This window comes from Acipenser ruthenus, chromosome 1, assembly GCF_902713425.1.
Source record: "Acipenser ruthenus chromosome 1, fAciRut3.2 maternal haplotype, whole genome shotgun sequence".
Taxonomy (NCBI): domain Eukaryota; kingdom Metazoa; phylum Chordata; class Actinopteri; order Acipenseriformes; family Acipenseridae; genus Acipenser; species Acipenser ruthenus.
The window spans coordinates 7,010,130-7,037,358 of record NC_081189.1 but is presented as its reverse complement, the minus strand read 5'-3'; the positions used below and the strand labels follow the sequence as shown (position 1 = coordinate 7,037,358).

The 27,229-nt window shown below is 39.1% G+C and overlaps 2 protein-coding genes across 5 annotated transcripts in view; one reads left to right on the top strand and one right to left on the bottom strand.

Annotated features, from left to right (window-relative positions):
- Nucleotides 1–1,691: 1,691 nt before the first annotated feature.
- LOC117403580 (arylsulfatase K-like) lies at nucleotides 1,692–23,482 on the bottom strand. Of its 2 annotated transcripts, XM_058987145.1 has the most exons (8): nucleotides 22,916–23,482; nucleotides 22,203–22,332; nucleotides 18,994–19,153; nucleotides 18,199–18,481; nucleotides 15,849–16,020; nucleotides 13,158–13,382; nucleotides 12,073–12,288; nucleotides 1,692–4,713 (listed from the first exon to the last, which is right to left on the bottom strand). In XM_058987145.1, exons 1-8 carry the CDS (start codon nucleotides 23,060–23,062, stop codon nucleotides 4,439–4,441), a joined length of 1,608 nt encoding a protein of 535 aa, XP_058843128.1. In that variant the 5' UTR covers nucleotides 23,063–23,482; the 3' UTR covers nucleotides 1,692–4,438. The 2 variants fall into 2 exon arrangements, with proteins under 2 accessions (XP_058843128.1, XP_058843189.1); XM_058987206.1 differs by lacking the exon at nucleotides 12,073–12,288.
- A 66-nt stretch (nucleotides 23,483–23,548) lies between these two features.
- LOC131697518 (superkiller complex protein 3-like) overlaps nucleotides 23,549–27,229 on the top strand; it is a 53,845-nt gene continuing 50,164 nt past the window's right edge. The window contains exons 1-4 of one of the 3 annotated variants that reach the window (XM_058986996.1): nucleotides 23,555–23,633; nucleotides 23,882–23,954; nucleotides 24,524–24,650; nucleotides 25,312–25,413. In XM_058986996.1, the coding sequence (XP_058842979.1) occupies nucleotides 25,324–25,413 (90 nt within the window). In that variant the 5' untranslated portion in view covers nucleotides 23,555–23,633; nucleotides 23,882–23,954; nucleotides 24,524–24,650; nucleotides 25,312–25,323. Of the gene's footprint in view, nucleotides 23,634–23,878; nucleotides 23,955–24,523; nucleotides 24,651–25,311; nucleotides 25,414–27,229 lie in introns of all 3 variants that reach the window. The other 2 variants (XM_058986924.1, XM_058986873.1) reach the window with 2 other exon arrangements.

Sequence of the window (27,229 nt, the reverse complement as noted above, 5' to 3'; positions counted from 1 at the left end):
ACAAAGACCACAAAATAGCCACCAGAGGGGCAATACTTTTTTGTACTGCTGATCTGGGATGAAAACCAATCATCAGCCAAGCAGTCTCTAAGCCCCCTTGACAATAAACTGTTAAACTCACCCACCAAATAAGATACTTACAAGGGATGTAAAAAATCAACCCAGTTTACAGCTGGCAGAATTGCTCCATTGAATGGTGTAATCCACGATACCAAAGTTACAATACAGGGCTCGATTCTATTCTATTCTCAGTTATTTTCTAAGTTTATATTGTCATGGAGTGACCCTAAACCTGTCTTCCCTTGTACAAGGTGCGAGCACCTTTTTTGATTATGCGGCTGGGATGTCTGACTCTTTGATAGAAACAGTTTAATTTATTTGAAGTCTTCCCACTAATGATGGAAATGGGAAGTAGAGATGGGAACCCAGCTAACAAGATTTAAGTTTTTGCAGGTATCAAGTCAAGGCCCTGGTTGCCCACACCTCTGATGTAAAACACTGGATGCACAGGCCTGTCGTGGTGTTCGCAGAACCAGTCCGAGCTGAGCCTGGCACAGAGTTCCAATCCTGTTGGGAACGAGTTATTAGACATGGATTGAATGATTTAAACTGGCCTGTATTGATTGAAATAATATGATATACACTTTGTCAATAATTATAGTAATACTGTATATACTCCTTTCAAATAGATCTGTAAAACCAGCAGAACATATTATTAGCAGTCTATGAAAGCACCAGCTAGAAGGTGTCAAACTTGGCAGGCTGTTAACATATTCCAGTTTTATGAGAAAAAGTAGCCAGTTTCTTTCGTTACTTTCATTACTTTATGTCTCATATTAATCAACACCAAAAAATTGGCAAAAGGCTAGAATGTCAACACCTGTTTCAACTGGATTTTGTTTGAACAGAGAAAGGGGTCAGACTTAATTCAGTAAAATAATACCATTTCTAGGAGCAACTGTTACACTGAAGTAACTGAATTAGAACTACATGTTATAAAATCATTTAAATTTAAACTCTTATACAAATAACAGTATTGTTCAAAGAACATATTACATTTAAATACAAAAGAAGTTCAGTACTGACACTGTCAGAATATTGTAATACTTGTACTGTGTTTTAAAGAATATAAAACCAGCATAAATAATATTGCAGCAAATTATGAACTGGTTACAATGATTTGAACAAAGAAAACTGAACAAGTGTTAATGTTAGAAAAAAAGCTTGTCTATGTGCCTTTGTCATTAGTGCACATACACTCGTGGAAGCCTGTAACCTTAAAACAGGCAGGCCTCTGGGGGAACTAAACACGGAGGCTATAATTAGTAAAAACAAAAGGGTAACCCTTTCTAGACAGAACGATATTTGAAACTAAAAAGACCTATTTGATTTTATTTGATTGTGTTGTTACTAAGCATAGAGGTTTTAAATAAAAAAAGTATTCTGATTTAATAATAGAGTGACACAACTCCCCGAAGAGAAATAATATGTTTGAAGTATTTTGATCTAATAAGAAACATTATATTTAAACTATCAAGTGTTTTTGCTTGTTAAGGCTCTACTATAATACAAATAGACTGTAAAAACAGGAGCGAGCATTTCATTTAATCAATTTAAGAATGAGTTCAGTGTCTTTCTCCAACTAAACAAAAAATCTTATACAATATCCATTAAATTAAAGAATATACATGTTTACTTTATATAAAGGTTTTATTGCAATAAAAAACAACTGTTAGGTTGGAATAAAGTGTAAACTGAATTCAATAATTTTAGTACACAAAAAACCTACAGAAAAATAGCCTTGCCCTTATCTGCTTGCAAGCGAAGTGGTGCTAGATATTGAAGGTTCTTTTTGGCAGTCAAAGTGAGATTTACTTGTAGTCCACAGTTTTGAATCCAAGTTCTTTCTATGATAAGAAAACCTGGCAGTCGAAGCGAGCATTCCACAAATTAGGGGAGTTGTGTCCAGTATCAGTTCTTATCAAATAAGTAGCGACTTTCTTTGGGAGAAAACTGACTTCATGCGGTGAATTTTGAGAAGTGCTTACAATGGTGTTTCATATTAATCAAAACAATAGTCTTGGCAAGAAAACAGGGTGTCTGAATCGTGCTTGAGCAGGCAACTTTTAGAAACAGAGAGGTCAGGCATACGAGAATGGCACAGTTAAATAAGGCTATTATACTTAACATGTTTGTTATAGCTTAAATTTAAATGAAACTAACTGAACTGACCACGTATGCTTATTCAAAGGCAGTCTTTGTCCCATATTTTGTTAACACACATTTGTATATGAAGTTAAACTGGCCCATTGACAACACACTGAAAAGGTAACATAATATGCAGCTAAGAGGGACATATCATTTTGACCTAGGTTAATATAATCAAATAGAGCTGGTGTTACATATTAAAAACATCTCTCATATATACACATATACTTGTATTATATTATAGCAAGGATTCTGTGAACTTTGGTCCACCTGACTTTTTAGAAAAAGGAGGAGTTGGAAAAAGAGAGCGAGGAAATCATGTTCCAATATTTTTTGGCAAGAAGTTATATCCAATCAGTTTTAAAAAAGGAGTTGACCAGGTCCTTCTTGAATGTATCATTAACTTAAAGATAAGAGATGTCAAGGCCGAGTGATGATTAGATTTACTTGGGACTTCAATGGAGGGAAAGTCCTATATAAGCCCAAAGCAAGACCCCATTCGATATCTCTCGACTTGCTAACTACAAGCTGATGTGATCCATGCTCTGACGGTCTCTGAAAAACTGATTGCTGTTTGGTCAAATTTAGAAGTCTCTACCTTTTGAAGACAGTTCTTATTTTTCCAGTCCTTATATTCTACACTGCCATTTATTTTGGAAGGTAAGAACTAATGTTGATGCATTGCTATAAGGTATAGAAATTATGTTTTAGTCTTAAGAGAGTGATATACTGTATATTGAATATTCTAGAATTTACCAGTGGGCGTTTTTAGCTTTATGCATGCATAGCCTGAAGGCTAAATATATAATAACCATTATTGAAAAACTATTCAGAATTCTTAAAATGTATGAAAGCACAATAGTATTTATATTTGGCAAATAGAAAAAAAATAAGAAGTATAGTGCAGTGTGCAATAAGTGAGCTATATGAGAATAAGAAGTACAGTGCAGTGTGTAATAAGTGTGCTATATGAGAATAAGTACAGTGCAGTGTGCAATAAGTGTGCTATATGAGAATAAGAAGTACAGTGCAGTGTGCAATAAGTGTGCTATATGAGAATAAGTACAGTGCAGTGTGCAATAAGTGTGCTATATGAGAATAAGAAGTACAGTGCAGTGTGCAATAAGTGTGCTATGAGAATAAGAAGTACAGTGCAGTGTGCAATAAGTGTGCTATCTGAGAATATATCATCGGCAATTAACAGATTCCTACGATGTCGTGTATGATGTACTCGCCTATTTCAAACTTTGCATACGATTCGTATCAAATTAGCTTCATGCTGGGCTTGTTTGTATCAGAATATCTCATAGGGAGCTCAGAGCAACCCACAAACACATATGAGTGAGTCTAGTGTATAAACTATCCTTAAGAGTGCAGAAAATATAAACCGTGTTCACAGTGCTGTATTGGTGCATTACAGCAGAACTGTATAAAAACAATACAGGCTATATAATAACCGCAGACAGAGGTGGACACACTGATGTTTTATATGGCAGTGCCACAATCGGGAGAATATATATTTTTCCCTCCATAGTGAATTATAAAGTGCAATGCCAATCACCTTCTTTTTTAAATTTTTTGTGTAAACTCCAAGGCCGAACATGTATTTAAGAAAAATAAAACAGTGCTCAGTTCTCAGTGCTGTGAAAGAGCAGGCTAGAAATGTCCGCTCCACTCTCCCACTCCATATACACTTGGCTTGCTCTGTTCCCCGTTCCGCTCACACACTCTGTCCCCAACGCAGGGCCGGATTAACCAATATGCCAGTAACACCATTCACCATAATATACACAGGGCCCCCAAAATATGGGTTAGCATAGGGCCCCCACTTCCTTTAATCCGGCCCTGGCGATATATAAATACAATTTAATAAAAAAAAAAATAATAACAATAATTGAGTTGTGAATCCACCAGAATGAATGGGACTAACAGGAATCTACTATAGTAATTGTACCATGTTGTAAGTGACACCAAAGCTTGAAAATAATACTTACAAAAATGACAACCACTGCATAATATTGAAGTGAAACTCCAATAAAATGTAATGACAGAAAGAGCCACATGTTTTATTTACTGTGTACCATCAGAGGTCAGGTACACTGTAATATTCGTTTAGTTTTGTGTGAAGTACAGTTTGTAAAGTTTGCAAATGAATGACCCTAAGGGCATCTACAGTACATCCCTTTGTAAAGTCCTGCCTACAAGCTGCTATAAAGCATTTCCAAAAGCTCTATAAGTCTCCTTGAAGCCATTTCTTAATTGCATTCTCGTAGTTTTTCGGATCTTTCTGCCAATCCGTGTGCCATCGAAGGTTAGCTATGACATCTGTGTAGTTGTTTCCCAGACTGCTTTTCCAGGAGATGAACTGTTGCTTGTTGTACTGGTGCACAGCCTTGGACACCGCAGGGTAGTTCACAACGGAGCGAAGCAGCTTGTCCAGGCTTGCTGTGATTGAAGGAAGCTTTGCTGCCACATTGTGCAACTCCTCCTGGTCAGCAGACAGATCTGTGAAAAAGTAAAAGATCAACACTGTTAGAAATCAGCAGAGCTACACGTGGCTGGATTTTTCTATTTCTACTTTGTACAGTCTCAAAGAAACTACTATTACTGAAAATTAAACTAGCTACTGTATGTGCTAATGAGTGATGCTGTGGTATGGACGGGGGAGAGGGGGAGCAGGTGTGGTATGTTACAACATAACCATTTCATACAGCAGCTGTCCATATAATCAGACAAATTGAAAAACCAAGGCAAAGGAGGCTGCCATATTGCAGCTCTACAGTACAGACAGAAAGGGGATATGTTCAATCTTCTGAACTGCCTGCAATCCTGTCAGCCAACACATTAAGCCCAGCTGCGTTCACACCGTCAGTGGCAGGGATACCAATTACCCTGAATCCCTTCCTACGCACTGTCTCACCTTCAACCTGGGTGATTGAGTAATTTTTGTGGGACACAGCTAAAAAATGTATCCATTTGATGAGGCAGTTCTCTGTGCATTTTGCAAAGTTACTGGGAAGTTGTGTGAAGCTGAGTTGATAGACTTGGAGGGAAGTTCATCTGTTTTTATCTTTGTCACATGGTACATCCTGATGGAAGGCATAGATAACTGCAAAACAGAAGGATCAAACATTTCCCATCCAGAATAACTTTGAGTGTATACATGAGTGCACATGTACATATGTGTCTTTCTGAGTGTAGATGTGTGCACATGTATGTATGTGCCTTTCTGCGTGTAGACGTGTGCACATGTATGTATGTGCCTTGCCCGCTTGTGTTTGGCAGGGGACTGGGAGTTCTATAAAAATGTATACTCTACAATTAATGTACAGTAGATCCCCATTAATCCGTGCATATTGGGACCGATTTGAGCACAAATTAGTGAAAAACACTGATTAGCCGAAATTGAGTTTACTGTTTGGGAAATACTTTATTATACTTTAATACATTATTAATTGAAAACGTGAAAAATGCAATAATACAAATAAAATATAATGTCCCAACAATGGTCAAAATATATACTGTACATAATCAGTGTTGTTCAGAGCAAGACAGCTGGGTTGGCTTGCACTATACTGTACTCAGTTTAATTGAATTAAATGATGACCCTCCGCTTCCACACAGATACGCTGATTTCCGCACTACTAAAGCATACAAATATCCACTTCTGCATAGATCAGATGATTTCTGCACTAATACATTTTGATAATGTCCTGTGTTAAACTGCATGGATTATCGAAACACCAATTATTGAAACACAGATTAACGGGAGTCTACTGTAATACTAAATGGTTACAAAACAGCATGTACGAGAAACATTGTCCAAACTGGTTAGATTTTTTTTTTATTCACATGTCATAAACCAGCTGGGTAATAAAAATGTACATATTTCTCAGTTTTCACATATGAAAGAGGATCTTAGGAGCATCATCGTGCATCCCTCTTACAATGAGACTATACAAAAAGCAAAGGTAAAGTGTAATGTGCATATTGTAACCCGTTAAGGTTCATTACTCTTAGATTCTGATACTCTCTATAACTTGTGCTGAAGAATGTTACTTGTAAGTGTAACATATGCAGGTATGCACACCTCCACCTAACTAAAATACTTGCTTTACAGTAGCAATGACGTTGTTATACCCAAGTTATGGTTGAACACTTGTGTAAGGCCTAGTTTCCACCTACAACCCGGACTGGTCACAAAGCAGCAATACCCAATAGAGAATACACCACACAACAAAGCAGATTCTCAGCGTTTTCTTTTTTTCAGAAACAAATCACTTCGCTGGATGAAGCTTTGTTAGCCTTAGACTACTGATGTTAATCAGCATATATTCTGAACAATTCCATTTTTCAAGCACTGTTCTTTGGAAGCTGTTGCAGGCTGTTTGTTTTTTATTTGTGAGTCATTCTTCATTGACATATCAAGGAGATGTGTTCAGTTAACCTGATGGCTGCTGCTAGTTTACGTCTTCTTGTGTCTGCGGCTGAGCCGAGGGCCAAATTCATCAGAAGGCAAAGCGTCCCCTTCAAAGGCTCCTTTGCTGCCTCTGCTAAACCAACGTCAGCTTGCTACTGCCTGAAGGTTATCTTTTCATGTGCAGCCCTCCAGACTGACATCAAATGACTTTTCATGAAAAAGACAAACTACTGTAGCTGGAAAACACCCTGATCGCTGGACAATCACATCTTTCCAAACCAGACATTTAAACTGCTGTAGCCAGTGTCACGAATAAATCTAAAACCTGTCTTACCTTGTACAAGGTGCGATCACCTTTTTTGAGTGGAAGGTGTATGCGGCAGAGATAGATGTCTCTTTGATAGAAACACTTTACTTTATTTGAAGTTTTCCCACTGTTGATGGGAATGGGAATGTAGAGATGGAAGCCCTACTGACAAGATTTAAGTTTTTGCAGGTATCAGGCTTTTAAAGACACACCTGTGGTGGCTTTGACAGACTCACTGAGAGCAGAAACTGACCCAAGACTGTGCCAGGTACTGGAAGCAGGCTGATCTCTGGGATACAACATTGAACATGTGAAATTGCATGTGTGTTAAAATGTTGTAATAACTGTACTGTGTTTTAAAGAATATAGAGTCAGCAGAAATACTAAACAAATTGTTAAAACACACTGTTCATACAAAAAGTTACAATATGCTCTGTATTAACCTATAGTTAGGCTAGGACATTTTATATTCCTGTTTATTCTGTTATAACAGTAAAAAATATTATTGGATCTTTGTAAGTCTGAGTAAAAAGGGAGCTAGGTTGGGGTCACGCTGACCGAAAAACACTTGTGAAATGAGCTAAGCTTGTCTTTGTCTGAGCTACCGTTGCCAAAACTTATAAGCTTGAGCAGAAAGGCAGACGCGAGCATCAAGTTTCTTATTTAGAGAAGTAAGCTTGATCTGAAAGTAGTCTTTAAGCTAAACACAGGTATTCTAGAATAATTCAAACAGAATTTAAGTGTAAATGTTTTATTTTAACAGAAGAACTGTTAAGTTTGAAAATAAGATAATATAGTGCAGAAATTAACTTAAAGTAAAAACTTCAGTCAATGCAGAATGGTACCAGTCTGTGTAAGGGCAAAACATGTTTTAACCATAAACGTATTGAAGTATTAATGCTATTATACCTGTTAAGGCACTGGACCTCCCAGATTTCCTGTCAGTTGGGATTCGACGTAGTCTGTAACTACTCAATCCATTTTTATGCATTTAATAAACCGAAGGAGTACTGACACTACTCCCGATTCGTTAAAACTTCAAATCGAATGAGTCTGTGTGAGCTTCTTGATTATTAAAAGTCATCTGGATACGTTGCAAGCCCAGTGCACAAATGATCCACTTACAGGAGTCCGAAACATCTTTATATATATATATAAAGAGTACGTGCGAATCTGACACCAGCAAATATTTCCTATAAATCATCACAGCCCAGGAATATGCAAAACACTAATTAATGTGTTGTTTTAACATGCACAATGGATCCTTGTATGAAATGTCTACGTGTTATACATATGTGTGGTATACTAATGTTATAATATATATAGGCCTTGAAGTTTTCAGGGTTTATTTTTGATCACATGATGCCCTTTAAACTTATTTTGAGCCGATTCTGTTTCCTAATTAAACTCAGAAAAAGCTGCTAAATACAAAACAATGTCACTTGTTTTTACCTTCATATCCTGACTGAGCCTGTTTCTGTTTCGCTTAATTTTTATTTCAAACAGATGTGATAAATTATGTTAATTGCTCATCGCTTATCCTAATTGCATTTCATTCTTGCAGTCGCCTAGTTTATCATTGTGATTTTCTGATATTCACTTGTTTAACAGAGTTGTCCTGACAGAGATTCTTTTCAGCATAAAATACCCAGTACGGAGTGTACACTGATAGCAAGTCCATCATTTAAAACCTCCTTGATTTGTAGCAAAGAAAAAAAAATCTTAAACTCAGTCTTTAATTAGTACTTTTCTCTTTATTAGGATGCAGAAAATAAAAACTGAAAGGTTCAAGCCCTAAATATATATTATGGTGTTTTTTTTTAAGTAGAATAATAGAGTACGTCATAAAAGGGATGCAACACAAGCTGATAAGCTATGTCTACTATACACAGTAAGCACATTTTAATTTATAAATCACAGTATACACTTAGCACCATCTGATTCGATAATTTATTTTTTTAATTATTTTTTTTTTTTACGATATTCAGCCTAAATATATTACAGAAGAGAACCTGCAGATGCACTGCCCCAGCTTTTACACATTCACATACAATCAGAAGAGAACCTGCAGATGCACCGCCCCAGCTTTTACACATTCACATACAATCAGAAGAGAACCTGCAGGTGCACCGCCCCAGCTTTTACACATTCACATACAATCAGAAGAGAACCTGCAGGTGCACCGCCCCAGCTTTTACACATTCACATACAATCAGAAGAGAACCTGCAGGTGCACCGCCCCAGCTTTTACACATTCACATACAATCAGAAGAGAACCTGCAGGTGCATCGCCCCAGCTTTTACACATTCACATACAATCAGAAGAGAACCTGCAGGTGCACCGCCCCAGCTTTTACACATTCACATACAATCAGAAGAGAACCTGCAGGTGCACCGCCCCAGCTTTTACACATTCACATACAATCAGAAGAGAACCTGCAGGTGCACCGCCCCAGCTTTTACACATTCACTGAAGAGGTTCAGGACTATAAGGCAGGCACGGGGTGTTTAGGTCAGGAAGGAGGTGCGATCACAATGCTGTGCCAATGGGATTGTCTTGTGCACATCAACCCTGTATCAATACCACATGGTGACATCTCCTTAGTGTCCATCAATGCACCAATGATTATCATGTTAAAGGCTTAAAAATGACAAGCACCTGTCAGTTGATTATACAATATTACTAAATTGTGATCACATGACTTGTGTGTGTTTCATGTGGCATATTAATGAACGCTGCACTGAAGCTCCACAGCCCAATCCGTTTATAATATTTTCTACCCATCCATTAGTTTGCTTTTTCACTGAAGTGTTTGGACCTAATTGCAATCCTCACACCGTGCTCCTATCATTGTGTGTAATTGAGGGCAAAGAAACGGTGGCGGTGGATGGTAATTAGGTACTTCTCTTTTCTGCTGGGTAATTATACTTCTCCAGTTGGCCTGCTTACAAAGGGAGCAAGTCCCATTACTTCTAAGCAGGTATCATTCTCCTTTCAGCACTGCTGGCTCGTTCTTACACGGTTACACTGCTGGTTCGTTCTTACACGGTTACACTGCTGGCTCGTTCTTACATGGTTACACTGCTGGCTCGTTCTTACACGGTTACACTGCTGGCTCGTTCTTACACGGTTACACGGCTGGTTCGTTCTTACACGGTTACACTGCTGGCTCGTTCTTACACGGTTACACTGCTGGCTCGTTCTTACACGGTTACACTGCTGGTTCGTTCTTACACGGTTACACTGCTGGCTCGTTCTTACACGGTTACACAGCTGGTTTGTTCTTACACGGTTACACTGCTGGTTCGTTCTTACACGGTTACACTGCTGGTTCGTTCTTACACGGTTACACTGCTGGTTCGTTCTTACACGGTTACACAGCTGGTTCGTTCTTACACGGTTACACAGCTGGTTCGTTCTTACACGGTTACACAGCTGGTTCGTTCTTACACGGTTACACTGCTGGCTCGTTCTTACACGGTTACACTGCTGGCTCGTTCTTACACGGTTACACTGCTGGTTCGTTCTTACACGGTTACACTGCTGGTTCCTTCTTACACGGTTACACTGCTGGTTCCTTCTTACACGGTTACACTGCTGGTTCGTTCTTACACGGTTACACTGCTGGTTCGTTTTTACATGGTTACTTTTAGAGACATTATGACTGACAGTGTCCTTGGTGCCCATTTCATTTCATATTCAAGTGGTACTAAATTCTGAAAATGGGTGTCTCTACTACATATTTCCTGAACTAAAGACTCGATCAAACTGCAGACTCTGTGTCTTGTCATACAGTTGACAAATTTAGAAGTACTAAAATAAACTTTTTTTCAAACATTTTGACAAAAAGCCTTTCTCAATGTCTTCAACACTTGACAAAACTGTTTTGCACGACTATTTCCCTCCCACGAAAACAAACAACAGACCTTTGACATAAGAAGAGACTATGTGCATTAATTTGAAACATTTGCCTTCATACAATACAGTTGAGGTTATAAATTCTGAAGCTGGTTATGAATCATTCTTGTGAGTGTTATCAGTGGGAGGGTGTGGAGGCATGCCTGCTAACCTTAGTCACACCAATGCTCCCTGCCCACACTGGGAGCAGGGCGAGGAAACACAGAGACGGTTAACAAACATCACTTCACCAAAAATGGATATAAAATAAGGGTTTTCTTTAAATACGGATAAAATGAACAGGACAGCAACTTCCCTTGTCGTTGGCTATTTTGCTTCACACACACCTCTGCATCCTTGTCCAGGTGTATATTTAGTAAACACAGATTTCACATCCTGGGATATTTTTACACATTGACTGAATGTCACATCCTCCCAGTAGCACTCAAATCAATGCTAAGTGTCAGTTCACTGGTTCCATTTTAGGTAAAGCTGTAGCTTTTATACGATCCACGGAGAAGAGAATTGATAAACCTGAATCTGTATATTCTACAAATAAACATGGTTACATAAACAGCAAACATGTAATGCATATAACTGTAATACAATTGTATGTATTAAAAAATGTAACACATCCAAATAAGTAAATATATGCACCTATCGGCAAAGCTTTAACTCATAAGTTACTTTTCATGCAGAACTAAATTGCCTTTATGCCACTTAAAAATATAGATGTTTTGTCCTTTGGTACACAGCGTTCCAGTTTTTGAAATGTTGGCAGAAATCACACCTGCATTAACTTTCATTTGTTATTTACTGTAACCATTAGTCTTTTGCTCTTTGTTGAATGTATTTTCCAACAGCAAACCATGTCCTGTATGTTCCAGGTTTTAGCAATGTGTTTCCACACATACTGTTCTACTGTTCTTTGCTATCTGACTTCACACATTAAAAAATATTGACAGGAAAACATAGGGCTCTTACAATTTACTGTCAACATGAATGAACCAAATTGGTGAATTTCTCAAATATCCAGGGAGCACTGCACTAAAAGAAACATAATAAATTAAAATCTTTTTTTTTTTAATTTTTTTTATTGAGTTTCTTTGAGTATTTCTGAATTGTACCATTCTGGAGTGTTTTACAGCTATGGATGAGACGGTGAATCAGAGCAGAAACTTCCATTGCTAGGAGTCTGGTAGTGTGCAGCTTTCAAAACAGTAAGCCCAGCTGACTTACCAAAGAGCTGAGGAGGCGCTGAAGAGCCGTCAGCGTAGGCAATGTACTTCCACTGGCCCCGTCTCAGCATGTAGGTGGAGGCGTTCACATCACAGCCATGGTATTCACTGAGCACCCAGTCGGGGAGCGGGCCTGCCTGGGGCGCATCCTTGAGGGACAGCAGGGGTAACAGGGAGTGCCCGCTTACCCTGCTGGGGAGAGAGGTACCAGCCATATCTGCACAAGAAGCAGGGTCTAAGAGTCAAATTAGGGACTCACACCACACAAGGTGTCGCTGTGTAAAATGACACAGCATTTAATAGCTTGCAGTTTTAAAATCTCGCAGTGTCTACTTCTGTTTTTTTTTTTTTATTAGGAGTAGTTATGATAATTAAAGTAGAAGATGCTTGGATAAACAGGATTGCATTGTTATATACTTCTTCTTTATCGCACCACTTGCTAAAACTACATTTCAGGGGTACTGTGCAGAACTGGAATGCACTGGAATCCACAAGGCTGACAGTGACTATGCTGATCATACTAGAGCGAAGCCCCAGCTGAAGCATTTTATTTAGACTGCGTTAGTTCTTCTGCAGCTAGAGGCATGCGTGTCCGAGCACCACGTCCACATGGTAACAGGGCAACAGAGCGCCGGGTTCAGGAAACAGGGAGGGCTCTTCAGCAATTGTATTTGAGAGTGAGATTTTGGGTGACATAATGAAAAATCTACAGATGTCCCGTGGTATGTAAATGTAAAAAATGCACTTTGTAGGTTGCAGGATATTTTGAAGTTAACATTTTAGAATTTCTGTAGAGGGGCATGCCACCAAAGCACCCTGGAAGCGCCTCTCTTGCTTCGTTCGCTCACGACTGCACTATGAGCCACTCCTGCCATGAGCCGCTCGCTCCCTTAATGCACCACGAGCGTACAGATTTTCATCTGTGAAATGTTTGGAGGCTTCGCGTGAGCCAATAGAAATACACTGCAGTACATTTTGAATAGACTATAGCTGATCTAATTCCATGAATTTCAAAACACAGTATTTATACCTTGGCATTACAAATACTGTTCTACATTGTGGCAGTGGGCTTACACAAGTACTTACCAAGTACTGTAGGGTACACATCCACCAGTGAGATGAGATGTGCAATCTGCTGCTTTGCCTCCACCTTGGGGCCCATGAGAAGGAAAGGCACGTGGGAGCTTCCTTCATACATGCTCATCTTGTAAAACTGACGGTGCTCCATGGCTAGCTCTCCGTGGTCCGATGTAAAAATGACAAACGTGTCGCCGAGAACTTTGGCGTCACGAAGAGCCGATAGAATTTCCCCTAGAAAAAAAGAGACATGAAAAAAAAAATTATTTATACAATACAATGAGTAGCTGCCGCTAGGGTACCAGCGATGGTAGTGTGAGAAAGGGTTAATAAAAATGATTTCTGGTTCTGGAGATTGGTCATGTTAATACACATTACAATACATCTAGACTTCCCATGGACATTTGTTGCAGGAAGTTTAGGGTCAATGAGTTTTTATTCAGTATATGTGTTATTTATTTAATTTGTGGTGGACATACATGCTATGACCAAACGTTAAAGCAATGAAATACCAAAAAGGTGAGACACAAACTTATAGGACACTGTTCTATTTTTAGGGACAGATAACATACCAGGTTAAAGAAATCTGTCCACATGCATTCATGTAGACCAGGGGTCTCCAACACTGGTCCAGGAGAGCTACTGTGGCTGCTGGTTTTCATTTCAACCAATCTATCAGTTACTTAATTGAACCAATTATTAGCTTAATTAGTCAAGGTTAACAAGTGATTCAGACCTAGTGCGTATCAGAGAGTCTCTTTTTTTAAATGACAATACCTGCTTGCTATGGCATTTGTTTCAAACACGAGTTAACTGAAGTGTGGGTCTGTTAAAATGAATGGAAACAGTTCATTAGCTATAATCCCTTAAAGACTAGTAAATCTAAATTCAACAATGAGTTCTAAATTCAACAAGCAAGGTGCGAAGGAGGCAGGCAAGGGGGAGAAGCATGTACAGGACAAGGTCAAAAGGCAGCAGTTCCCTGCTTCCATCATGGAGACCATTTGGCAGAGGAGAGGATGGAGAAAGATGAAATTGGAACTCTAATGGAACACATGCCCCTTAGGGTTGCCAACTTTGTATTTTTTCAAACCTCCCCCCCTCCCCCCCTCCCCCCCTCACTACCACACACACTGCCTGCTAGAAATGATTACAAGGATTTGCAATCAGTAAAGTGTGAAAAAAAAAGACAAAATCCCAAGGAGTGAAATGCAGAATGAAGCAGAATATCTTTTAGTGTAGTTCTCAAACTTAACAGACCAATAAAAAAACATGTTTGCACAGTGGAGCATTGAGAGAGGAATGTCGACAGAGAAACAAGGACGTAGCGGGCTCTGATTAGCTAGTAGCACAGTAAGAAGCAAAATACCCAAACGGCAACAAACAGTGAGTAACAAAGATTCGCAAGAACCGTACTTTTGCTGTCCGGTCAGTGGTCCTGACCGGACACTGTACAAATTCCCTTAAAACTGGATGTCCGGTCAAAAACCGGACAGTTGGCAACCCTAGTGCCCCCTGGTGGTGAAGTATTGTAATTGTATTTTTTTTTTCTTAACCCCATTGACTGCGATGCAAAAAGAATGTTTGTGTAAAATCTTTGTTGAAGCATTTTTAAAAAACACCTACAATTAAATTGTAAATATAACCTAAGAGAAAGCACTGTGGTGCAGTGATAACATATTTTATTTGTACAGGAAATCAGAAATCTGTAGCAGCTGTGTTTAAAAAAAAACACATTTATAAAGGTTATAATTCCTGTGAGACAGCAATTGAGACATATCTCTGTGTACCTCTAAAGCTCAGACAGTTTCTCTGTTTGCTTGGTTTTGTAAACCCACGTCATGCGTTATGAATCACAAGTTTGTGATTTAAAAATGTCAAGGGTACTCGAAGATGCAGATTACAGGGCGCACCAAAGCTGTAGGGAGAAATGTGCACATCAATTGTCACAGTTATTACACATTGCAGGACACAGAATCAAAATCAGGGCTTTGAAATCGAAGATATAAAAAAAAAAAAAATCATGACAGAAAACAGCCTCATGTGACTAACACTTATAAGCACATACTCCGTGCCACAGCTGTACATACAAAACAAGCATTTCAGGAACATACACCCCCTGTCAGGGCTTTACATTCACAATTAGAGCGATCAGTATTGTGCCATGGCATACACTAGTCTGGGAGTGGGAAACCCAGCTCACTGTAGAACAATCTGCCATTCTGCATTGGTAGGAAGTGGATTATATTTGGGGTACCACAGCACTTGTGAGACAGACTGTTCATTAAAATCTCTTACATATTTTTAGAGGAGACAATTTTCTAGTCTTCATCCCCAGTTCTACTGCTTTCCTAGAAAAAGGAGAACATTTCGAGCTACCATTCTACTTGTGAGATGTCTTGCTCATTAAAATGTTTAGCATATTTTTAGAGGAGATGATTGTCTACTTAGAGATACCAGGGTATTTAGTAAGTATGGAAAAATGGGCACTATTCCTGGTCTTGCTGTAAATCACTTGTTGCTTTCATAATGTATGTATGTACTCTAAATCAACAGTAAGTACAGATTATGAGCTTTTATAAAAGTACAATGAATGGTTTAATGATCAGACCTAGGTGTCATTAGATAAGCAAGTAAGGTGTTAGTGTCATGGTTAAAAAAAAAAATAAAAATTTGCTACAATACAATTGACTTACTTACCAAGCATTGCATCCGCCTCTGCACACATTGCATAATAAAAGGCCCTGATGTCTTTGATCTCCTCCTGTGTGAAATGCCAGCTACAGTTCTTGGTGTAGGTGGAGTAATAGTCCACTTGATGCATCTCTTTGAGTGGCAACCATTTAGGAACAGTAATGAGTTGGCGAGATACCTGTAATTATCAACAGTGCAATCAATGAATGGCTTTCGCTACTGGTCTTGTTTAAGGACTTGTAATTAAATGCTTTTTGTTTTATCACCAGCTCCTTATTCAGAATACAAACACGTTTGATGAGTCACTTTATCTCGTAACCTTTCTGCTAAACTACTGATGTTTGCTTTTTAAAAGTTCTTCTTTTTTTTGCTTCTCCTCAACAGAGCACCAATATACAGCAGCTCTCAAAAGTATTCACCCTCCTAGGACTTTTCAACATTTTATTGTGTTACAACATGGAATCACAATGGATTTAATTAGGAGTTTTTGCCACTGATCAACACAAAAAAGTCCATAATGTCAAAGTGAAAAATAAAATCTACAAATTGTTCTAAATTAATTACAAATATAAAACAGAAAATAATTGATTGCATAAGTATTCACCCCCTTTGCTATGACATACCTAAATAAGCTCTGGTGCAACCAGTTGTCTTTAGAAGTCACATAATTAGTTGAATGAAGTCCACCTGTGTGCAATTAAGGTGTTTCACATGATTTCAGGTTAAATACACCTGTCTCTGGGAGGTCCCACAGTTGGTTAGTACATTTCCTAACAAAAACTACATCATGAAGACGAAGGAACATTCAAAGCAAATCCGGAATAAGGTTCTTCAAAAGGACCAATCAGGGGTAGAATATAAGAACATTTCCAAGGCACTGAATATCCCCCGGAGCACAGTAAAGTCCATTATTAAGAAATGGAGAGAATATGGCACAACTGTGAATCTGTCTAGAACAGGCCGTCCTCAAAAACTGAGTATCCAGGCGAGAAGGGCACTGGTCAGGGAGGCCACCAAGAGGCCTATGGCAACTCTAAAGGAGTTACAGTCTTCCACGGCTGAGCTGGGAGACACTGTGCATACGGCAACAATAGCCCAGGTGCTTCACAAAACTGGCCTTTATGGGAGAGTGGCAAAAAGAAAGCCATTGTTGAAAAAAACTCACATCAAATCTCGGCTAGAGTTTGCCAGAAGGCATGTGGGAGACTCTGAGACCAAGTGGAAGAAGATTCTATGGTCTGATGAGACCAAAATAGAGCTTTTTGGCCTAAACGCTAAGCGCTATGTTTGGCGCAAGCCTAACACCGCACATCATCCTGAGAACACCATCCCTACCGTGAAGCATGGTGGTGGCAGCATCATGCTATGGGGATGCTTCCTCTGCGTCAGGGCCTAGAAAGCTTGTGAAGATAGAGGGCAAAATGGATGCAGCAAAGTACAGAGAAATCCTGAAGGAAAAACTGCTGAAGTCTGCAAGAGACCTGGGACTTGGGAGAAGATTCATCTTCCAGCAGGACAATGACCCCAAACATACAGCCAAAGCCACACTGGAGTGGCTTAAAAACAAAAAGGTCCTGGAGTCCTGGAGTGGCCCAGTCAAAGCCCAGACCGCAATCCAATTGAGAATATGTGGAAAGAGTTGAAAATTGTTGTTCACCAAAAGTCCCCATCCAACTTGATGGAGCTTGAGCAATTTTGCAAAGAAGAATGGGCAAAAACTGATGTGCAAAGATGTGCAAAGCTGGTAGAGACTTATCCAAATAGACTCATGGCTGTAATTGTTGCAAAGGTGCCTCTACCAAATATTGAATACTTATGCAATCAATTATTTTCTGTTTTGTAGTTGCAATTAATTTAGAAGAATTTGTAGATTTTATTTTTCACTTTGACATTATGGACTTTTTTGTGTTGATCAGTGGCAAAAACTCCTAATTAAATCAATTTTGATTCCATGTTGTAACACAATAAAATATGGAAAAGTCCAAGGGGGGTGAATACTTTTGAGAGCCACTTAGAGGTTTTATCTTAAATGAAAACCATTTAAAATTCATAAATAAAGTGGATCAATTAAATGACAAAAAAGCTTCTAGGAAATGTCATGCCGAATCACGAAATGTACAGACTTGACTAATACATTGTATGCCACAATATTAAAGGTTAGTTAAAAACTCAATTTCACTTCAGACAGTGTCTCCAAATGTGTCTGAGGCCACCTGCTTTTTTTTTTTTATTAAAACTGTGTCCTTTTATTGTGCTAATGAAAGTGAATCACGTAGCGAATCTTAAATATATCAGCCCACACCACACAATGAAAGCAGAGCAGTTACAGATTCTAAGGGAAGTGCTGCATCGTTACCTTTTTAAGCCAGTAGGGAGATGTTTGGAAAGTTGAAGCTCCTTTGTTTTCCCCCATGGCTGGTGTTGGGTAAGGATGCGGGAGGTTCAGACCCAGATAGAGAGCAAAGGGCTGGGAGAGCGTTGCAGCGGCGCTCCGTATCCACCGGGCGGCGCTGTCTGTCTCGTTCCAATCCTCCTCCATCACTTTCACCGTGGACGCGTCGCCCGTCAGGTTAGCCACAGGTCGGCCCTCCTGCCGCAGCAGAAAATCCACATCCCTGGTCCAGGCTTCCACACGATTACTGAGTTACAACGAGAAAGGGCTTTTCAATATTTCAAAGAAACTGTAGACTCTGCATTGATTACCCCTGCTATTCAAACAATCTCAATGATGCGTGACAAACACATGTTAAGCATGTGATTGTGAGTGAAGAACAACCACGTGTTTTCAATGCGTGTTGATGGAGCATTTATTTAGGTAGACTGAACAAGGTATATAACAGATTGCAGGAGAGTATGTGTGATGGGAAGTTTTATCCCATTGGGTTAGTAAAGGGTTTAAAATAAACAGTGTTTGGAATAAGACTCCCATTAAATAGCAGTTTTTTAATTACATAATTAAAAAAAAATTAAGTTTAAAAGTTGAGGCTCGTATTGGTCTTCAAAAGGGCAGCATGTGGAATGTACCAGTACCCATGGCTTCTCGTGTTTTATTGCTTACATATACATATACTATATCCCACATGTGTAATACAACTGAAAATGCTTACATTACTGCTCCAAACAGTACAATGCTGGCTGGTGTTTTTCCTACCTGAGCGAGTGGTCCCCTGATTTATAGTCCACCTTTCCTAATTTCTGTGTGTAATAACCATCCCTCTGCAGAAGGTCCATCCATGTTGTATAGTTCTCATCCAGGCATTTGTAATTGTTCCAAGACTCTGTTAAATGAACAAATTTACCGCTCCACATGGCTGGGAAAAAAAGGTACAATAAAAACTCTTATGTATTTTTTTTATTGTTAGAGCTTTATTCAACCTAGTGTTACATGCCTGGAATCAGCTATCCTGAAGAACATCCTAAGCAAGTTTTGTGACAATTGGACAAGCATACAGCATATGCAAAACTGTAAAGTGTAACATATGTATGTACAATTTTAGCAACTTTGTAACATGCCCATCAAGTTGCTACAGACCAGGGTAGGTTCCATTTCCAACTCCTTTTTAAAATTGAATTAGAATGCATTAAAAAGGAATGGGAATCGGAACTGGAATGGATTAAAAAGGAATGGGAATCGGAATTAGAAATTTATTTTAAAAATGAATTGGAAATGGAATTGGAGCTGAAATAAGGAGAATCGACACCAACCTTGCTACAGATAACATGTAACGGGTTTGAATGAGCCAACAATTGCTAAGAGACTACAGTAGAAAGTTATGGGGGGCTAGGTGGCAAATTGGGTGAATTCTCCAGTCTTAAATGCCTTCCCATTTTTTGTATTTTTCCACTAGGGGTAAAAAAAAAAAAAAAAAAAAAGTGACTTTACAAATTCTATGTTTCCTTAGTTGTTCTTGTCTTAGGCAGGTTATCATTAACACACTGTTGCATACAGTATTTTAAATGTCTTCAGCAACCTTGTTAAAAAAAAAAAAAAAAAGTTTAAATATATGTGCCGGAGATGTGCTGACAGACAGTACCAGTACCATTTGAAATACAGTGAATGTGTCGTAGATTGACAGACAGTACCAGTACCATTTGAAATGCAGTGAATGTATGTGTTGTAGATTGACAGACAGTACAAGTACCATTTGAAATGCAGTGAATGTATGTGCCAGAGATTGACAGACAGTACCAGTATCATTTGAAATGCAGTGAATGTATGTGCCGGAGATTGACAGTACCAGTACCATTTGAAATGCAGTGAATGTATGTGTTGTAGATTGACAGACAGTACAAGTACCATTTGAAATGCAGTGAATGTATGTGTTGTAGATTGACAGACAGTACCAGTACCATTTGAAATGCAGTGAATGTATGTGCCAGAGATTGACAGACAGTACCAGTACCATTTGAAATGCAGTGAATGTGTCGTAGATTGACAGACAGTACCAGTACCATTTGAAATGCAGTGAATGTATGTGCCAGAGATTGACAGACAGTACCAGTACCATTTGAAATGCAGTGAATGTATGTGCCGGAGATTGACAGACAGTACCAGTACCATTTGAAATGCAGTGAATGTATGTGCCGGAGATTGACAGACAGTACCAGTACCATTTGAAATGCAGTGAATGTATGTGCCGGAGATTGACAGACAGTACCAGTACCATTTGAAATGCAGTGAATGTATGTGCCGGAGATTGACAGACAGTACCAGTACCATTTGAAATGCAGTGAATGTATGTGCCGGAGATTGACAGACAGTACCAGTACCATTTGAAATGCAGTGAATGTATGTGCCGGAGATTGACAGACAGTACCAGTACCATTTGAAATGCAGTGAATGTATGGAGTGATAAGAAGTTCAACTCTTTATTGCATGCAGCTAGTAATGCTGACTGTCTAGAAGCAATGCCTTTGATCTGGAAACAAAAGAGTTTGCATTTAATTTATGCAAAAGTACACTTGTTGAAAAATAATATAAACCAAAACACTCAAAGGGCCCTGTGTACTCTCACACTGTTCATGTTTGCTTGCACTGCTGCACTTGAAGAATCCAGCTACATTAACATTGTATTGAATAAATAGAGTACAGTGCATGATTCATTTGATAGATGCACAGTGAAGGGTATATATTAAAAGACTGAATAAATACAACCTGCCATGCTTTTTTTTTCCTTTCCTAAAAGAAAAAGGAATTAACAGAAAAAAAACATGGTTTAAAAGCAGAGCCAGCTCCTTTGTTCTAGGTTGGTTAGTTTAGGGACTGGACTGGGAGCCGCAGCTGGTGCTCCCTGCCGCTGCTCTGTGAGAGCTCTGCTTGTGTGTGGGTTTTTTATTTGTTTTAATCTGTTGTTTGTTTTTGTTATTTAATAATGCAGCCATACTGAACTGCAGTCTTCCACCTCTGTGTTTGCTAGTCCTGTCGCTGGCCAGCCTTGACCGCAACACTACCCTCCCATAATCACCAATAGAGGAGTTTTTTAAATTAAATGCAAAGGCAATAAGGAATTGTAGTAGAGCAATAAAACATGCATGTCACTGACTTTCATCCCTCACCGTGGCTGTAAACTCAGAAGTAGTCATCAGTATGATAAAAAAGCTGATCAATATGATCTACAGCCACAGCAGTAAATAGTAAGTTTGACTTATAGGCAGGTACCCTAAAAACTTCTGACACTCTTAAGAACAGCTGAATAATGTTCTTTTCAAGTTTCATCACCATTGCATAAACTGTGGTTTAGATATATTTAAAAATGTAAGCGTAACCTTCAGACGGTTGGACAGACCGATGCACCCCCAGATTTGCTCTAAAGAAAGGCCTAAGCAAGTGCCATGGCAATTGGACAAGCTACTGTAGTAGCAACATTATTAAATAATATACAGGGAGAGAGCCGAGTACAGACAAATACCTGTGATTACAACACATTTACTAACTTGAGCAGCTAATTTGAACTAAAGAAGGTCCAGAGGAAGTTTTCTGACAATTGGTGTGACATACTTTTTCAACAATGGGGGATACTAATTGTAAAGGTATAAAACCAGCAAGAAGAAAGTACCTTACTGGAAGGACAATGCTAATTTGGAGTAGTTTCTTGCTATTTTTTAATAGATGTTTAACACCAGATGTGTGTTTTCCTTAAATCAGCAATACTCCGTGTTCATCTAACATTTGTGGTTCTTGTCTATTAAACGGTGTTCTTATTTCTGTTAACCCTGGAATTATGATCAACCCCAGTGATGTCAACTGGCCTGGTCCCTTTCAGGTGGCCTGTGGGGAAACATTCCACAAGTGTTTAAAATGGAACAACACCATTACCCAACCCAGCAGGCCTGTCAGGTTGATATAGTGGTTTGGTTTACCTGCTCTTGAAGGGCAGCAGATAGGGGAGTTAGTGTAAGAGTTGAGAAAGACAGCCCCATGTTCTCTCATGTAGTTAGTAAAGGGGAGCTGCACAGTTAGGTTCCCAGGACCAAATGTCAGCCTGCCATCCTGTAAGGACAACAGCAGGACACCATTTCATATCAGCTATAGTTCTGATACATTTTTAAGAAAACACAATTCTCTGTAGGGTAAACATAAAACAATTCCCTTTACAAGGAGTACAATTCGCATTAAATTAAGAAGTACAGGAACATTCAGGTTTTTGTTTTGTTTCCATTTAGTAGTAGGGTTTTGAACTGTCCCTGTTTTCCCAGGATTGTCTCGGTTTTGAAGAAGGTGTCCCTCAGTATGCCATCCCAGGACACTAAATGCCAGCACCATAAATTGAACACAAGTTAGATAAATCAGGATACACTATTGCTGCAACAGACACACAAAATTAATGGGTTGTTAATACTATAGTCGTAATATTATTATCAGCGTTTCCTATTGGATGAATATAGGATTTCTAAAGACGGTTTAAACTTTTAAACCCCCCTTTTGTTTGGCGGTCTGGTTTTTTGTACCTTAGAAAAGCTTTACTGACAATTGTATCCTTCTTCAGTCCTGTTTTCTAGGAAACATGTTACCCGTGTGTAATTCCGGATTAGTTCACTGAGCATTACTGAAACTCGAGCATTACGGTACTTACAAAAGAATCAGTCATAACAATCACGATGTTAGGTCTGTGTCTTCTAGCGTTGGTGGGTGACGTTCCTGTATTTTCATTCTGACAACGCGTTGGAGCTTGCAGAGTCGAGTCAAGTATTAGCAAAAGAATGAACAATGTACAGGCCATTGCTTAAAAAGATATGTCTGCAGAGAACTAGTGTTATCGTTCTCAGTGCCGCCTTTCACAAAAACAACTTTCCGTTCTTCGAGTCTGACTACATTTCATCATGGGAGGGCACTGTAATTTAATGTGATTGCAATTTTAACCGCATCCTTTCATACAGAAGAAAACTAGCAGCGCACAATGCGCAAGGTTGAACAGGAAAAGAAAAAGTTTTACAAGTCCTTTTTGTCCCAGTTTACTGGAATTTAAACAATCTTCTTTATCGAAAGAAACATGTATTTATTTAATTACCCTGACCATAACAAAGCCTATATCATACGGTGTGCTTGGACTTTAGATAAAAACTTATACTTTAACTAATTTGTAACCATAGCCCATAACCATTATAATATAATTGTAACAACATACAATAAAACCAGATGGCGCCTCTGAAATGTGTACTGTTCCTTTAAAAGTTAAATCGCAACGTCCTGAAACCCTTTTACTTTTGAAACTCTCTTGGTTTCTCAAGTCACATGACCGGGGTGCTTACCCCGGAGCCTGATGGGATTGAGCTGTGGCAACAACAGAGCAGGTAAATGATCAAGTTCAGTTCAACGAAAATGTGTACGGGAAAGACAGCTTGAAATAAAATGTTACATATTGTTGGGTTAGTGGTGCATAACAGACAGTAAGATTGGTACTGTTAGACACAATTTAATATTTTTAAAATACGAAACTATACTGTCTGAGTGAATGTGCCAATGAATGAAAGAACGTGTCAGAAATGATAATTTTTCTGTTCTACGAAAACTGTAAACATACGCTATTTATTCTCAGTAGGCCTACTTACTAGTTTGACCTGACATGGACTACGTGAATGTGTTATTCTGTGATCGGTATACCTGTGGCCGAGGTGAGGAGAGAGACAGCGACATTTTGATTACAGAAATATACAAAATATTACTACCGAAGGCATGCATGTCAACAGTCCCTATATGGTCGGGACAGTCCCGATTTCCTAGCAAATGTCCCGCGTCCCGATGCATAGGAAGAAAGTCCCTATATTTACACATAGAAAAAAAACATTTATTCTGCATAGTAGAGTTAGTGAAAAACACACGCTTAATATGCAAAAAGTGAAAACAAATCCCTACGAACGTTGCAGATATAAACACGATTAACACTGCCCAGTAGGCGTGCAAAATTTACCAGTAAAAAAAAAAAAAAACAAGACTTAAAGTAATATTTAATGTATTTTGATGTGTATATATAGTAAAGTTTCTTTAGACTGTATTTCTTTGCACTTAATTCAAAATGGGGCCCTGTCATCTTGTATTTAATTGAGTCGTGTCTGCTCTGTAGAGTTTGAGATCAGGATTGAGTTAAAGTTTGGAGAAAATAGCAAATAAAAGGACCTAGAAGAAGAGACCCCCAAGGGACTGAGCAGACACTTCTACTTATTAACTGCCTTCTTCCTGCCAGGTTTATGAACTGCCAGACGTCCATGCAGAGCTATCGTAATAAATACAACACACCCTACAACCCTCGAACTCGGAGTAAAGTGTAGATGTAATCCGGTCAAACAGCAGTCGCCAAGCCGAAGTGATAGGCAAGTGAATTCCATTTCTGTGTGCAAATCATTTGCAGACTGACTGTGATGTTCATTGAGAATCTGTGATGCCCGTTATCTCAGTGGCACAGGAATGCAATGCAAATCGGACATTTCAATTCTAACTGCTTGCTGACTGGGTTAACAGCCCATGTGCATACATTGTGAAAGGATAACTGGAGAATAGGATGCTTGAGACTGATGCTGCAGAATGTGCTTGTACAACAAGTGTCTTAACTATTTAAATGCTTATCTGAAAAGCAGTAAATGTTAAATTTATAGACTGTTTCGTTTTTTTATGTCCCCTTTTAAAGACATTCTATTTTCACCATCAGTGAATTATCAAGCAAAATTAAAATATAAATAAATGTAAAAATAACAATAGAAACGTGAAATGTCCCCTTCTTGTACTGGAAAGACCAATCTTCAGCAGAAATATTTCTGATCTTTTAAAGAAATCTAGCAGCAGTGTGTTCAGTTATATACTGGAAGCAAAGTAAACCCACTGCCAGATTCCTAAATGCAGTGCAACAGGTAGTGCATCAATAAGGCAAACCAGAAAATCAGAAATGGGAATTTTCACTGGGAACTAAATATTACGCAGCAGTGGGTAAATTAACCATAAAAAAAATACAGCCTTAATCATTATTTGTCATCTTAGTTCACAGGAGTCATGTCTAACAAAGAGGTGAAGACAATCTTGAAAAACGCCAGGGAGGCCATAAAGAACAAGGAATACAAGGAAGCCTTGAAACATTGCAAAGTAAGTGCATACATTTATATAACAGTTACAGTTTTCTGTCTTTAGAACAGCTTAAGCAAGTGTGATGGAACTTGGTCTGGGCGTTCCAGCATAGGTCACCATAGCATCTTATTCAAAACAAAGATGTTATGGTGACATACCTTACCCACAACATGTTATCCATTCCCTAGGACTGTAGAATGACTGGGGTGGTGCATCATATATTGAACAGTAGCATGTAATCTGTTTATTATTATTTAGTAATCTAGCAGATGCTTTTATCCAAAGCGACTTACAGAAACTAGGAGGGTGAACTATGCATCAACAACTGCTGCTGCAGAGTCACTTACAATAGGACCTCTGTTTTATGTCTCATCCAAAGGATGGAGCACAAGGAAGTTAAAGTGACTTGCTCGGGGTCACACACAGTGCGTCAGTGGCTGGAATTGAACCTGGAACCTCCATGCAGTAACTCATAAAAGCTATTTCATATGTTCTTGATTAACAGTAGAAAGGGATGTCAGTGACAGTGCTGAGGGTGATTTCTAGTCATTAACTGTTTGTCTGGGCGCGTCGCACAACAGTCTCCTAGTGTTTGCAAGACTGTAGTATGACTCAGCTAGAAAGTGTGCTTCAGTTAACAGTGTTAACACTAGCACCGCCATAGCCACTTTTTGAACGGCTTTTGCAATTCAGATTTAAATATCTCCGCGTATGTGACTATCCCGTGCATGTCCGTTCTTAAGTGTTACTGAATATTTAAATTAAATACCATACAGTGTTTCAGCCGCAGAATCGTAAAAATGAATATGTTATAAGCACTTGCTTCTTCAACTGCCAGACCCGCAGTTTATGCGGCATATTGAAATCAATACAAGATAGCTGACAATTTAGTCAGGGCTTTGTAATAAAATCAAAGTCATTGTGAAAGAACGTATTATATATTATTATTATTATTATTATTATTATTATTATTATTATTATTATTATTTATTTCTTAGCAGACGCCCTTATCCAGGGCGATTTACAGTCGTAAACAAAAATACATTTCAAGAATCACAGTACAAGTATTAATACAATTAAGAGCAAGATAAAATACAATGACTTCGGTTCTTGCAAGTACAAGTATATGACAAAATACGATTCAATAAAGGAGCAGATAAGTGTCAGTGATAGTTACATCAGGATATAAATTAAATACAAAATACAACAGATTAAATAACACTTGTGACAGATTACAGTACTCAAAGTACAGGATTAAATGCAGTAAAATAGGGAGCAGATAAGAGCAAGTAAAGCGCATTAAGGAAGAGTGATAAAGTGTCCAGAGGGAAAAGAGGAGTTCTACAGGTGCTGTCTGAAGAGGCGAGTCTTTAGGAGGCACCAGAAGGTGGTCAGGGGACTGGCAGTCCTGACATCTGTAGGAAGGTCATTCCACCCCTGGGGGGGTTGAGGGTGGAGAAGGAGCAGGCTCTGGAGGCAGGGGAGTGTAGAGGAGGTACACGCCAGTCTTCTAGTGCAGGAGGAGCGGAGAGGTCGAGTGGGGTATAGGGAGAGATGAGAGTCTGGAGGTAGCTGGGTGCAGTCTGGTCAAGGCATCTGTAGGCGAGTACAAGAGTCTTGAACTGGATGCGAGCGGTGATCGGGAGCCAGTGGAGTGAGCTGAGCAGTGGAGTTGCGTGGGAGAAGAGAGGCAGAGAGAACACCAGGCGAGCAGCAGAGTTCTGGATGAGCTGGAGCGGACGGGTGGCGGACGCAGGGAGTCCAGCCAGGAGGGAGTTGCTGTAGTCTAGGCAGGAGAGTACCAGGGCCTGGACCAGGAGCTGGGTGGCGTATA

Bases quoted from the DNA above. Each gene is read 5' to 3' on its own strand.
- LOC117403580 (XM_058987145.1), bottom strand. From the start codon at position 23,062: ATGGCCTGTACATTGTTCATTCTTTTGCTAATACTTGACTCGACTCTG. The intron at 13,383-15,848 runs GTAAGTAAGTCA...CTTTTTTTCTAG, and splicing joins AGAGGCGGATGCAATGCTTG to GGGAAATTCTATCGGCTCTT. The intron at 4,714-12,072 runs GTAAGTCAGCTG...ACTTTTTCACAG, and splicing joins AGCGCCTCCTCAGCTCTTTG to ATCTGTCTGCTGACCAGGAG.